Source organism: Gekko japonicus, unplaced genomic scaffold (assembly GCF_001447785.1).
Source record: "Gekko japonicus isolate JY-2015 unplaced genomic scaffold, Gekko_japonicus_V1.1 scaffold683, whole genome shotgun sequence".
Classification (NCBI taxonomy): Eukaryota; Metazoa; Chordata; class Lepidosauria; order Squamata; family Gekkonidae; genus Gekko; species Gekko japonicus.
In genome coordinates, this window is record NW_015162499.1 from 87,604 (window position 1) to 102,829 (window position 15,226).

The window sequence follows — 15,226 nt, forward strand, 5'->3', positions numbered from 1 at the left end:
TAGAAGAAAGGATGTATGACAACTAAGAATATATATATGTATTTGACTTAATAATATATCCTAATAAATTGTTTTTTTGGGGGGGAAAGATATAGGTAGAGGGTGAGCAGTAAATTAGCATACAGAATAACGAAGGTGTTTAACAGATTCAAGGACCAAACAGGACAGAGTAACAAGCTTAGTTTATATGGTTACCATTTATTTGTCACATTGCTCATGGACCCCAGCCGTACAGACCAGTAATCATATGAAGCTGTAGAACAGTAGAACAGCAGAGGCCTAGTTCAAAACACTCCCTGTCTCTGGCCATCCATGAGCAAGGTTGCCAGCTCCAGGTTGGGAGATTTGGGGGCTGGAGTCTGGGGAGGGTGAGGTTTGAGGAAGGGAGGGACTTCAGTGTGGTATAATGCCATAGAGTCAACTTTCCAAAACAGCCATTTCCTCCAGGGGGACTGATATTTGTCACTCGGAGATCGGTTGTAATCCCAGGAGATCTCCAGCCACCACCTGGAGGGTGGGAACCCTACCCACGAGGAAGAGCCATTCACACAGAGGGCCACAACTGGGACAGCGCAGTGTTCTAGCCAATCACAGTGAATGGTGCAAGGTCCAATGGTTCTTCCCCCACCCCCCCAAGGTCCAATGGTTCTTGATTACAACCTGCAACCTGAAAATATGTCTGTGGTAGACGTTATTCTGACCTGAGTGAGAAAAGACTGTGAAGCCAAACAGAATTTTGCATTAGGTGCTTGGAAACACAAGATAGGGGACACTGAGGAATCTAATCTGAATCATAGGCTGAACTTCCCTTGTGGACATTCCTCAGTTGTTTGAGTGAAGTCGAAGATCCTGCTGGTTAGTCGTTTCCAAAGGAATCCTGAAGCAAAGTACTTCTAAGACAAAAGGGTCAAACTCATTTGATACGAGGGCTGGATCTGACATAAATGTCACTTTGTTGGGCCGGGCCATGTGTGCCCTAAAACATAATGCCAGGTCCTGGAGCTATAACCTGTATAAAGGGCAGCAGCTCATAAGCTCTGAGTTGGTGTATCCTCAACTGCAAGGCCCCATGGGCTGGGAGGGGTGTGCAAAGGAAAGCCCACATGGGCGGGCTGGAGAAGCAGGAGTGCAGCACTAGACAGACACTCCCACGATGTTTGAGTGCTGCAGACGAGGTTCTTCCACCATGCTGAAGCCATAATGGAGTGGCTCCTCCCAGCACTCCCTCCCTTGTACCAGTTGCTCGCTGGCTGCCTAAGAGCCCTGGACAGGCTGGTTTGGACCGACTGGTTCCAGCCCTTGGGCCTTATGTTTCACACCCCTGCTCTAAGAGCTCTGAAAACACAGGTGCACACAAGATTCAGTGTGGTAGAATGTTGGACTAGGATTAGGACTAGAAAAATCAAATCTCTGCTTGGCCCTGAAACTTGGTATCGGTGGCTCATCGATTTCTCTCAGCCTAATTTACCTCACAGGATTGTTGTGAGGATAAAATGGGGAACAGCAGAATCACCTATGCTACCTTGACCTTGTAGGAAAGGTGAGGTAGGTAGACCAATTTATACACAGAGACAGACAGGTTAAACATTCCTATTGAAAACCATTGGATTTAAGAGGTCCTCACTTTGACTTGGTTCTGGCCACTCTTTCAATAGGCTTTTGAAGAAGAAGAAAACGATGAAGAAGACGAGGAGGAGGAGGAGATTGGATTTATACCCCGCCTTTCACTACCCAAAGGAGTCTCAGAGCGGCTTACAATCTCCTTTCCCTTCCCCTCCCCACAACAGACACCCTGTGAGGTAGGTGGGGCTGAGAGAGCTCTGACAGAAACTGCTCTTTTTCAAGAACAGCAGAACTACGGCTTGCCCAAGGTCATCCAGCAGGTTCAAGTGGAGGAGTGGGGAATCAAACCCAGTTCTCCCACTCTGTGCACTTCCATATTGGGGGGCTTTGCATACAGGAAGAAAAACTTGCTCTTCCAGGAGACTCCAACCATTACCCATCCATCAGTACACCTTTACCTTTTACTTTGGAGGATGTCTGCCCAGATTACCTATACCAGCTGACTTCCTTCAGACAATTTTTTACGTAAGTACACAGGCCTCTAAATTGTGATTCAATTGTTCTTTTCACCATGGATATCAGCTGTGAGCATATACTTAACTCATCTGTTTACACTAGACCCACAATAAGTGTTTTCTGCTAGTGCTGCAGAGTCAACACAGCTAAGGGACAGTGTTAATTTGTATTCTGGCTAACAACTCAACATGTTCTCAACAAACTTTGGTGTACTTTAATTATCTGTAAGTGATAAGATATAATAATGAATTTTGCTCTCTTTTACTTTACCAGCTATAGATAACAAAGGCAAACGAAACCAAAGTAGCTTATTTTTTGTTTCTTTGTCATTATTTTCTTTTCTTTTTTTGTTTTAAGATGGGAATAGTGATAATGAACATGAGGAATGGCAGATCGCCAGGACCAGATGGTTTGCCTAGTGAACCTTTTCAGATTTCTTAATTCCAAAACTTTACTAATTGTATAATGAGATTTTTTTAGTCTGGTTTATTGCCATTGTTACTATATGAGCATGATGCACTGTGATCCCAAAACTTGGCAAAGACCATATTCAGAGTGCATATTTTGACCTGTTTCTTTGATGAATGTAGATGCTATTAACTGCTATTTTTGCTAACAGACTTCAAAAGGTTGTTGCATCTCTGGTACACATAGACCAGGTAGGATTTATACGAGGTAATCCGAAAATTTTAGCCTGGTCACTGATCTGATTGCTTTAAAATAGTAAGACGTCTGATCAAGCTACCATTCTCTCACTTGATGCTGAAAACGTTTTTGACAAAATATACTGGAACTTTACCTTTGCTGCATTGACTAAATTCAGTTTCTCAAGTGGATTAGAATTTTTTATTCATTTCCCAGATCCGTGACATTCCCTCTTGAGAGGGGGTACTAGACAGAGTTGTCCTCTTTTCCCTCTTATTTTTAATCTATGCCTGCAATCGCTGGCTTATGCCATCAGACAAAATATCTTTTACACAGATGATCTTTTATTGTTTATTATGCAGATCATCTTTGCCAGGTTTTGAGATTACAGTGATATAGGCATCAAGATCATATAGCAATGATGCCAAATGAGCCTTTCATTCTTTCATTAATGAATATGATTCATACCTTCAGAGATTTGTCGAAATGAACTTTATCAATATTTGAACACATAGCATATAGATGACAATTGCATATGACTTATTTTTAGATTTTTGGAAACCTTTTATAGAAACTTAGGTGTAGATCTGCCATCACTGTTATATTTCTGTTTCTACTTTATATATACTTTTTCTTGTTTTCTTCTTTTTAAATTCTATTTAATTGCTGGATTTTGAGAGTCCCCCCCCCTCTTTTTTTCTTTTTTTGAAAGAAATTTTTAAAAATGAATTTTGCTCTGACCACATGTCTGTCTTGATAATGTAGTGAATTCTGTTTCTTAAAAAAAAAAAAGTCAACATATAAAACTGACCGGAGTGAAAATTGAGAACCCAACTGAATTTTAAGACATGCATGACTATACTTTGGACTATGCTGGAGTTTGTAAGGACTTCTCCTTCCCTGTCACCGTGTGCTTAGAAATGGTAAATAAAATCAGAAGACTCCAGATTTATTTCCATCAGATCAGAGGCTACAGAGGGAAGGCCTGGAGAGCGACCCCCCTGGCGATTCCAAGGCGGGGGGCCAAGGAGGGCCTGGAAGGATTTAAATGCCTCCCCATTCCTTTCCCGGCCTGTCCAAGAGTCGGCTTGGGATGGGGTGTGGCCTAATATGCTAATGAGCTGTGCTGTCTGGGTGAGGCCTAATATGCTAATGAGTTTCTGCTGTTGGGCATGGCCTATTATGTTAATGAGTTCCTGCTGGGCTTTTTCTACAAAAAAAGCCCTACTCCTATGCATGAATAAAGTATGAGCTGAAACTACCACGCTATGCCTCAGTCTTAGTACTTTATAACTATGGTGACCTTTATCTCCTGGATGGAAGTGTTCTCCCACTGGTTTCTGGATATTTGCATTTTTGGTGTAGATTTGTGTCCATTTATTCTTTTGTGTAGAGGTTCGCTGGTTTGTCCTATGTACAGATCCTATCTGGATCGCCTTGTCTCCATCAGCATTGGACTTTATTGTTTCACTGAGAGGGACTGACTCAGATTGGAAATTTGTTGGGGTTTAGAGGTGTTTTCAATATTGGACTGACACCCGAGATATTTTGTATAATATTCTTTATTCAGATTGGAACACTTGATTAAAATTTACAAGTTATTTTTATAAATTCTTTGTTATTATATTCACGGGTTTCTGGTCTTTTGTTAGTTAGGCCATGAAGTACAACAGCCCCACAATTTACAAGTAAGACTGAGGCAACACAGGGCTTTCCCACATGCTCAATTTACCTCTGAATTCTTTGCCAGTTGCTCCACAAGCACTGGAATTGGTTTGGGTGCGGTTCTTCTGCACATCAACCCTTCCTCTGCATTTTTACAATTGTGGGTCTGCACATAGCTTAAATAATCAGGATTTTCAAGGGAGGGTTGTGTCATCATTGGTGGCATCACAGCCCCCCCCCTTTAAAAAAAACCAGCCCTAAAATATCAGTATGTCTATGTACAGTTATATTGATAGGTTAAGCAGGTTGTCTGAATTGCCAGCATTTTTTTTTTTAAAGGAAGTCTCTAGTATCTTCCCTGGCACAGATATTTTTCTCATATCTCTGCAAGGGAAGAGGCTAGAGCCTTACCCCCCCCCCATGAAAGCTGGGAATTCAGAGAATCTGATTGACCTATATGTCGCTACAAGGGGCAATTCATGTTGTGTAGTGGGAACACCTGAAGAACTGTTTGCATGCATGAATGAAACCCACTTGAATCCTACTATACCCCTATTCTGGCACTTCAATACTACATAAAGATTTTTTTTTAAACTACTAGTGAAGAGATGAAGAGGGGGGAAATAGAAATCATAAGAGTTTCAGGTCATTGTTTTGCCATAACGTCCAGTGATATTTCCATCACTTGATGAATTGCACACGAGCAGGGGTCATTCTGTAGAAAAAGAGGTGCAGGAGCTCATTAGCACAACTCATTAGCATAACTCATCTGCATATGTCACGCCCCCTGACATCACCGGAAGTGTGTCAGAAGACAACACCCACCACTCAGGCTCCACTGGACTCTTTTGGATTGCTAGCTGGGGGGCGGGGGGGACACACGCAGATCTGTCCTCACAGAGGAGGGAGAGCTTGTACCTGAATAAACCTTGGCCTTAAAGGTGCCACTAGACTGTTTTGGATTGCTGGGGGGAGGAGGCTCTGCAACCTAGGTGGCAGGGGGCACCCTCCTACGTTGCGAGGTGTGGTGGGCGGCGGCAGAGCGACGAGGCAGCGGCGGCGAGATCAGCGGGGCGAACCCTGGTGGCCAGCAAAGTGCAACATTGAGCGGTGGAACGGATGACGGCAGAGGCAGAAGACGCGGTGACGTGGAGGCGCAGGCGCGGCAGAGCAAAAATGGACGTTAGCCGGAGCCGTGCTGACACGAACCGCTTGCTAGATGGGCCCACCAAAGAAAGCCAGCAAAATGGAAGACCTATCCCTAGACGCCAGGACGAAAGCACCGACCCCGAAGACCGCCGGAAGAAGTAGGAGCCAAGCCGGAGAACAGCAAGCCCCACCACCTGGGTGCCGGTAGGCAGCCCCTGCACTATGTGGCCGTAGATAGGGAAAGTAGACTTAGACTTTGTATGTAAACCGCCCAGAGACCCTTCGGGGTCAGGGTGGTATATAAGCCGAATGTATAAATAAATAAATAAATAAATAACTTACCTGGCTGCTTCTTGCTCCTTGTGGCCTGGGGCTGCTGGGAGCAGTGGGCGGGGCTTGTTGCATTTGCCCGCCCCCTGGGCTCTTTACTGCCAGAGCTCCGCTCCTGTGCACTCCTGCAGGAAATGACCCCTGTAGATAACACTTGTCTCCCCAACGGAGAATGTCATTCAGAAAGAACCTCCTTGCTAGCTATGACGAGACGTATGAAGAACAATAATTTGGATGTGAACTTACCATGTTTAGGAGTAAGTAAACAGATTTTCTGTTCCATGTAGTGGCTTTGTCTGTTTCCTGACCAATTTTCAGTAGACTAGAGGATGCCAGCTAGAATAAACAAACACACAAACTGCAACAAAGATGCCTGCTTTTAAAAACTATTTTTATTCCACGGTATGAGTGATTTTGAGTATAAAGTACACTTTGTATAAGACAAGCTACCATTTTCGTATTAGGAATGCTATGAGATTTTGAATGCAGAGCATTCCACAGCAATAAAGGGAACAGGTAGACCATAACTGCACAGCTTATTGGATGAGTGCTGGAGGTTGCCGGATCAGACTGATATTATTGCAAGTCAGCAAGAGTCAAGCAGCAACTGATACTTATGCACGCCTATAGTGCTAGTCAAATCTTTTAGAGTCAGCTTTGTAATGCTGTGTAGAAGAAAGCCATGATACTGTCATTTGGCTTTGAGACAAAAATTAAAACTGTAAAATGTTAATCACGGCACAGCTGACAGTCTTAGTGGAAATAAGAGACTGATTTCTGGAGCAGATTGTGCCAAAATCAAAACTGGACATACAGCCAAGAATTCTCTGAGACGGTCTTCAATGCTTCCCTTGTGAATGGTAAATAAAACTGCAGCAATCTGGTTGATAGCTTTGGCCAGGCAATGGATATTGTTGCAGTGATCTAAACAAAAACACATTTGTGTTATTATTTTACCTTCCCTCACACTTTGAGTGTTTTGGCTGAATGGAAGATATCTTTTAATAGCAGCAGGGTTATGTTTAGAAATGGATTAACTTTCAGGTATGTTACAGGAGCCCTTTGGTACCTTCAATTTCATAAAGAGGATCTAAAGACCTTTCACATTTTACCGTTGCAAAAGAGTATTAACATTGCATTAATTTAAAATCCTTTTTACAGACCCCCCCCCCAAGTTTCCTTTCTTCTCACAATATATCAGTTTCAAAGTTTTAGTTTTGAGCTTGATTGCTACTAGGCACAAGAATATACTGCTGCTGGTATACAAAACCTAAGAAGCTATATATCTAGGGCAGAAATATGGGGAAATTGCAACTGCTTATAATGCAAGTGGCCGCTAGAATGTTTTTTGATAATCTTTGCCAATACTTGCATTCAATATTCCCTCTAAGCTGCAGAGCCTTGTGAGCAAAAATGCTACTTTGTGAGCTACTGGCATTAAAGTTGTGAGCGAGTGATTTGGCTACTGCATCAATTAGCTTGCTCTGGAGCCGTCCTTCCTGAGCTAAGACAAAAATCTGTGAGCTGGAGGCTAAAAACCTGTGAGCTAGCTCACACTAACTCATCTTAGAGGGAACACTGCTTGCATTTTGTCCCTACAAATGCCTCCAGTCAGATTTATGTGCAAGTGCAAAGCACATTCTTGGTAAGGATGCTTAGAAGTAAAATATGACTGTAAGTGAGAGATTTTAACCTCCACTTTCAAAGCAAATACTGAGAGATATAAAACTGACATGATATAATACACACACACCAACACCCCCCCAAATGCCATTACCGTAAAGTGAAAGCCAGCAGATATTGATACAAAACCTAAACAGCCTTGCTCCCATGATAAGCAAACAAACAAACACATCTTCTCAACAGAAATGTAATTAGTTTGAATGTTACCTTCAATGGCAGGGCTGTACTGAGACATCACATTACTGTCCAAAGTTGGTAAGGAGACTGCCACAAAGACCATTAGAAGGCAGGTGATTCTATATTCACCCTGTGGACCAGTATTTTCTGAAAAGAAACAGGCACATTAGCAAAGTGTTTGTAACAGCATGAATCCAGAACAGAATTTTGTTAATTCAAAACATCCAAATTCTTATCTGTCAAGCTCCATGCCATGAAAAAAAAACATGTAGCATCAAAGAAGTTAGCTACATACCACAGTATCAAGAGGGACCACTGAATCCAAGCAATGCATATAGCTGTGAGAATACCCACCATGGCGATTATCACACATAGAAAGTTGGAAGGATCACATTAATTAATGTATGGTTTGGCCTAAGTGAAATTGGAAATTCTGGAAAAAGGCTAAATTCTGTGTTTGTGTGTGTGTGTGTGTGTTAAATCCCCGGAGGGATATTTTTATTATTTTTTAATAAGACTAGAAAAACTACAAAGAAAATATGAGGGAAAGGGACTACATCTATGGATAAAGGAAAGATAACCACACTAAACTAAAAACCCAAGAGGAGGAGATCATATCTGTGTTAAACTAAGTGTTAATAATTAGAGTGTTAGTACAACAATATACTTGTAGAGTTCTTGTTTGTCTCAGTTTCAGTGTTAATATGTTAGCTGTTATGAGAGAACTTTTTAAAAAATAAGTGGTTTTTTTATTATATTGAACAATATATACAACAGTACAATCATAACACATATTAACACACATATTAACACTGTGCAATAATCAACATTTTCAACCCTTAAGAGCCCTTTTATTTTATTTTTTTAAAAAAATATAACAGATCTTTGTAATAAGAGTTGTTAGGAATCACTTCTTCTTCTGCGAGATAGTTCACTGCTGGGAACCAAGTTGCTTGAAAATCTTTTTGGTGAGAGACAATTTTACCATATATAAAGTGTTCCCCAGATTTTGTTTTGCCAACATTGGAGTGTAGGTTGATTTTTGTTTTTCCAATATTGTGCTAATGTTATTCGTGCAATTGCTAACAATTTCGCTATTAATGCTCTAGTGACTTTTCTTTTGCAGGTATCTGGGATGACATCCCTTTTGCAGGTATCTGGGATGACATCCAACAGGACCGTTAAAGGTAAGTTAATTCCCGTGATTTTGTGGATTTGTTGTACAAAGTGGGGTTGCCAGGTCCAGTGGGGGATGGGGGATGAGGGGGGCCTTACCGGGAGCGGGAGGGAGGCCCAGCCAATGTTGCAGCGATGTTTCTACGTCACTTCTGATGTGGCCTGGAAGTGACATCATCACACACTGATGTCAGAGTAACCCTCTGGTATTTGGGCAAAAACTCTGTGGTAAATTTGGTTTCTACCATAGACTTTTGCCCAATTACAAGAGCATTGCCCTTATTTTGCCATCATGATGACATCACTTCTGGGTCACGTTGGAAATGACGTAGACACATTGCTGCAATGTTGACTGGGCCTTGCTCTTTTCCCAGCTAACCCCCCCTGCCAGCCAGCTGATCAGCAGTGGGGCTTGGTGGTGGGGGATACCCACCTCCACTGCGGGTTGGTCTGGCAACCCTATAGATAAGTGAAGTATGGGATTTGGCTAAGTTATCTAAATTGATTGAGTTTATTAAGTTGATAGATGGAAGGGCTGGGCCTGTTTATGGGTTCCATTTAGCTATGAATCATAGAATCACAGAGTTGGAAGGGGCCATCTAGTCCAACCCCCTGCCTGAGGAAACTCTTTTTGGATTCAGTCTGGACTTAGGGAGCCAATGCTTGCAAAAGTGCTTACGTTAGATATTTCACTTTTATTAATTTATCCTTTTTGTTCACTGCTCTTATATTGTATATCTCTGCACATTCCTGTAATAAATCTTATTAATTACATTTCGTGGTGTTTTTAGGGGCTTCAATTTGAATCCAAATCTTTAGCCCTATTGGTGACCAGAGTAATTATTTTTGAAACTTGACTTGCAAGGATCCCAGTCCTTTGGTCTCTGGCTGGTGGGTTAGTGGTAGCACATTACCCTGGGGTTGTGAGGAGTCACACTTCAGCACATTGTGGTTTTGTTTCGGTGACGACTGCGGGACACTGCCCAGATTTTGCTGTCTGATCGCGCCCTTTAGATCCGTCAGGCATTTGCAGCTATGTCAGATCTAAAGGTGCATGTGATCGCAGCCATAGTTTGTATGGAAAAGCAATAAAAACATCAAGAAAAAGAAATGGTATAGCTCTCCATTCTTTAAAAACAAAAACAAAAACCCAACCAAAACCACAAGTCTGGTGCACTTTAAAGAAATCAATTCAGAAAGTGCACCTACACAGGTGGACAAGTGACAGAATGCAGAAGCGTCCCTGCCTGCAATATCTATAATAATACCTGGTTTTTGAGAAAAAAGAGCTACAACCAGGGCAGGATCGATCTCACAGCTGACCAGAGCTCATGTATGTCCATTGTAACCTGAGAAACAGAAAAGGTTACTGAAAAGTGAATATCAACAGAATTCTATGCAAGTTGTCAGAGAGCGCAAGTGCAGAACAATTTCAAAATTTACAGATATGAAGATGTGAAAATCTGGGAATTCAAGAGCAGCTCCTGGTGGCATCTAGTCTACAGAGAAGGGATCCATCAACAGTAACCAGTTACCCTCCAAAGCAATTTTTTTACTTTCCTATCAGTCTCTTGGAATGGGATCCTTAAAGTCTTCTATGAAAATTAAAAGGAAAGGAATGTGGTAGGAATGTGGCAGGATAAGACCCAAGACAAAAGTAACAAGCAACAAAATAATTTGCTTTTGCTATCACAGAGGTCCTTGTACATTGTTTCTTTGATGGATTTGCCTCCAATCCAGCCATCTGTCCCAGTCTACATATGCCACCTTTGAAAGGTCTGAAAGCACAAAAGCTATTCTAAAGGAGCAGAAAAACACAAGCAGCTGTGAATAGTTCCCCACAAAAATTTCCAAAGTCCATCCTTTAACAGGAAGGTCTGTAGTTCAGCAGTTCGAGACCCGAGTGCCGCATGACGGAGTCAGCTCCCGTCTCTGGCCCCAGCTCCTGCCAACCTAGCAGTTCGAAAGCAAGAAATTGCAAGTAGATAAATAGGTACCGCTTCGGTGTGAAGGTAACAGCATTCCATGTGCCTCGGCATCTAGTCATGCCGGTCACATGACCACGGAAACATCTTTGGACAGCGCTGACTCTTCGGCTTGGGAACGGAGATGAGCACCGCAACCCTAGAGTCAGATTCGACTGGCTTTCAAGCAAGGGAAACCTTTACCTTTTCCTATGGTCTTCAGTATCCTTTTTTTGCCTCAGCAGTCCTTATCATTAGCATTTAGGATTTAACAAGGATAGTCCTCAAATTTTTAGAGTAATAAAAAGCTTCTGAGAATAACAAAAGCTTATACGTATTCAAAGTTAAACACAATAGCTGTTATGTCGGGTCAGTACTTACATATCTAAGTCCTTCTTGTGCCAATGACTGGAAAGACTATATGATGCCAATAGTGTTCATCTGCTTCAAAACTGTGAACAGAGGGGGGGGGGACACGACAAGACAAAATGAAAGCATTAGTGATCCCTGCACTTCAATAATTCACACACCCAATTTCTGAAGGGCTGTGCTGTGGCTCAGTGGAAGAGCATCTGCTTGGCATGCAGAAAGTCCCAGGTTAAATCCCCAGCATCTCCAGTTGAAAGGACCAGGCAGGAGGTGATGTGAAATCCCTCAGCCTGAAACCCTAGAGAGCCGCTGCCAATCTGAATAGACGATACTGACCTTGATGGACGAGTGGTCTGATTCAGTATAAGCATGTGTTCATGTGTTCAGCATAATGGGGAAATGCCTATGAAAAGCAGTGTGATTTGCAAGTGCCTTGCCATAATTTAAACTATGTATAGATTTTCTTGCTTTCCTATTTAATGGTTTCATTAGTTTTGTTATGATGCCCTTGCCTAATAACATTTCTTTTCATGCCTTAAGTGGGTTTACAAAAAGTTTTCTTCTCATTCCAAGAGTTTACCAATTGAGTTTAGGATTTTATACCCAATAACGTGAATGTATCTTTATGTCTCTACAGGTATACTAGTTTGGTGATTTCTTTGTAAATGCTTTACAGGTTTTTCTCTACTGGCCAGGGGGATTAACTGGTTTCAGCTATTTACTTCTAGTGTATATACAAACATGAATTCTCTCTAGAAACCAAATTTTATCTAGAAACTAGTATAGTCAACCATAATTTAGTCACATCATGAGAAGACGACTCACTGGAAAAGACGATAATGCTAGGAAAAGTTGAAGGCAGCAGGAAAAGAGGAAGATCCCACGGGAGATGGATGGTCTCAATAAAGGAAGCCATGATGCTCAGTTTGCAAGACCTGAGCAAAACTTTTAATGACGGGACATTTTGGAGGTCATTAATATGTAGAGTCCCCATAATTCAAAGCAATTTGATGGCACTTCTTCGCCCAAATTCACTGCCACAGGAGGTGGTGGCAGCTACAAGCATGGACAGCCTCAAGAGGGAATTGGATAAACATATGGAGCAGAGGTCCATCAGTGGCTATTAGCCACAAGGTAGAGATAGGAACTCCCAGTCTGGAGCAAGTGATGCTCTGTATTCTTAGTGCTTGGGGGGGGGCAACAGTGGGAGGGCTTCTAGTGTCCTGGCCCCACTGCTGGACCTCCTGAGGGCACCTGGTATTTTTGGCCACTGTGTGACAGAGTGTTGGACTGGATGGGCTATTGGCCTGATCCAACATTGGCGTCTCTTATATTCTTATGTCACTTAACACACACACACAGAGTTTAAGAAGCAGATGTAAAACACCAAATGTGTTCCACACTCATATGGGGACTTTGCAATAGAAAATGGCAGCTTTGGGAGCAAAGGATAATTTCATCCCTGTGTAAACTCAAGATGGCTCAGCCTCCAAACCACCCCAATTTCTTATGGTATGTAATCACTATGAAAGTTGGTGTGAATCAGGGCTTTTTTTTTTTTTAAGAGGTGCCGGAACTCTCAAGAGGAAAATGAAGTTTTCAATCTGTATATTGAAAACTCATGAACTTTTAAACATTTGAAAAAGAATTAGCATGAAAAAAGAACAAAAGTTCTGGAACTCCTTTCCAGCACGTTCCCCCAGGGAAAAAAAAGCCCTGGTATAAATATAAATAGTAGAAGTCTGACTTCCTTTGGAAGCACCTGTGCAGGCTACATGTTATACTTACATACCACACAGAGTATGTGTAGTGGTTAGAGTGCTGGACTAGGCTCTGGGAGACCCAGGTTAAAATCCCCACTCTGCCACAGAAGCTCGCTGGGTGACCCTGGGCTGGTCACACCCTCTCAGCTTAATTTACCTCACAGGATTGTTGTGAGGATAAAATGGAAGAGAGGAGAATGATGTAAACCACTCTGGGTCCCCACTAGGGAGAAAGAGGTGGTATAAATGAAGCAAATAAATTAGATTTGTGCCAGTGTGAACGACAAGTCTGTCGTAAGAAACTAATGATTTACTATGAAAGATAATGAATCATTTGGGACATTGAAAATGTTTAAAGTCCATAGATTGAGTGAATAGTAAAAAGGGTAACAAAAGAAAAAGAAATAAAAATTGAATATTAAACGATGTCCCTACGTTGAATGCAAGGAATTGTTAGGATATAGGAGATTGGATAAGAGTCAGAACTGCACAAGGAGAAGAAAAGGAGATCATGAAGGATTTACACTACTGATATGAACTTTTAATGCAGTTTTGAGAAGACAGTACATAAGCCTTAAAGGATATAGAAATATAAGTTGCTTTTATTCAATACAGATTTTATATTAAGGAGGAGAAGAAGAACAAAAAAATATATTGTAGGTGTGTTGGGTGTGTTATTCTGTGTTGCTAGAAAGGATAACTGCTGTCATAGGATTTTGCATGTATGTACAGGGGTCATTTCGTAGAAAAAGAGCTAGGGGAACTCATTAGCATAACTCATTAGCATATGCCACACCCCCTGACATCAGGGGCCCGGCGGTGGACCTGCAAGGCCGGCGGGAGTGCGAGGAAGCCCCACCAAGGCCCTCCCTGGCCCCAGGCAGGCAGGGGTGGGGAGAGGGCCTGTTCCTTGGGGCGGGGAGGCCTTCTTTTTATTCATTGTAATTAATGGAACTGTTTCCACTGTGCCTGTACTTTCTTGCCCAGTCTTTTTCCTCCCTCTGTGTTTAAAAAAAAAATATATAAAAAAGAAAATGTTTAAAGTCCAGTGTTTTAAATCATCTGCACAGTTCCATTCAGGGATACAAATTAAAAAACAGCAGTAAGTTGTTAGCTATTTACAAGACAACCTTTTGAAGAGAGCCGCCATCTTATCTGGTGTATCAAAACGGGTCCTCATCTGTGTGAGCACTTCAACATTCTCCACCACAAGTTTCTAAGACAAGGTAAGATCTCAGGTCAGGCAAGGATCCGAGCGTCGTCGTAATAAGTGCCTGCTTTAGGACATTTCAGTGTGGCAGGCAGGAAGCAAAGCTCATGAAATCCAGATGTTCCCACTATCTGACCAAAAGAACTATTGCGGTTATAACTTAGGTATGGGCCGAACTGCACACCAAACAGAAAGCCTCGCAATGCAATCATAAAGGCTCTCTGTGCCTTGACCACTTAGTGCTCAAATTGCCCCATTAAGGCTGAACAGGGCTGCTTTAGAGTCAGTAGATGGAATATGGCAGCTTAAATGTGTTTAGTACCATCAGCAATGAGAATTGCCTGGGAGGGGAGGCACAGACAGTTCATATTACATACACTGATTTGTTGCTCTTTGTTCCACTTCAGCAATCCCCTTGCTGATTTTTTTTTGTCACATAAAGTCTTGTATCTCACCCAAACACACACACACACCAGACTTTATGACTGGTCTAGAAAAAAAGCCATGTACTTGTCTTGTCCCAAATACTGATGCTGCAATCGCACACAGTAAAATAATCCACTTTCAATGCATTTTCCAACTGGATTTTACTGTGCAAACTGGCAAAATCCAATTGGAAAGTACACTGAAAGTGGATCGAAAGTGGATTATTTAGTGTGTGTGATCAAAGCCTGACCTAATTCCCCCTTCTCCAACACTGCAGACTCCTCACCTCCCCCACAGTAAGCGTGGCATTGTACCCATGCGCTTATTTTCCATAGACTCCGATGGACAACTGGCATCCCAGGAGCTCCATGCAGTGTTTAGGAGCTTCTGACTTTGCCCACAGCAGAGCTTTCAATCCCAAAGACATCTCCTCCCCTTTATTACACCTCCCGCCTCCAGTTTTCTTTAACCCCATCCCCCCCCCCCAGTGTGAAAGCAGAGTATCTCCCTCCTCCTTTTTATTATTTCATTTGCTCATTTTCTTTGTTTTGGGTAGGGGGAGTCAGCAGCTCTGGCGCAAACAGGGAGGT

At 42.2% G+C, this 15,226-nt stretch overlaps 1 protein-coding gene across 1 annotated transcript; it reads right to left on the reverse strand.

Moving 5' to 3' along the window:
• Positions 1 to 5,035: 5,035 nt before the first annotated feature.
• Positions 5,036 to 7,831, reverse strand: LOC107106010 (nck-associated protein 1-like). Its single transcript, XM_015406089.1, has 4 exons — positions 7,759 to 7,831; positions 6,683 to 6,792; positions 6,115 to 6,204; positions 5,036 to 5,104 (listed from the first exon to the last, which is right to left on the reverse strand). Exons 1-4 carry the CDS (start codon positions 7,829 to 7,831, stop codon positions 5,036 to 5,038), a joined length of 342 nt encoding a protein of 113 aa, XP_015261575.1.
• Positions 7,832 to 15,226: the final 7,395 nt, after the last annotated feature.

Coding starts and splice junctions, on each gene's coding strand:
- LOC107106010 (XM_015406089.1), bottom strand. CDS start 7,831: ATGGTCTTTGTGGCAGTCTCCTTACCAACTTTGGACAGTAATGTGATG. Junction 6,793..7,758: donor GTACAGCCCTGCCATTGAAG/GTAACATTCAAA, acceptor GTTTTTGTTTAG/ATCACTGCAACAATATCCAT. Junction 5,105..6,114: donor TTTACTTACTCCTAAACATG/GTAAGTTCACAT, acceptor CTTTTTCTACAG/AATGACCCCTGCTCGTGTGC.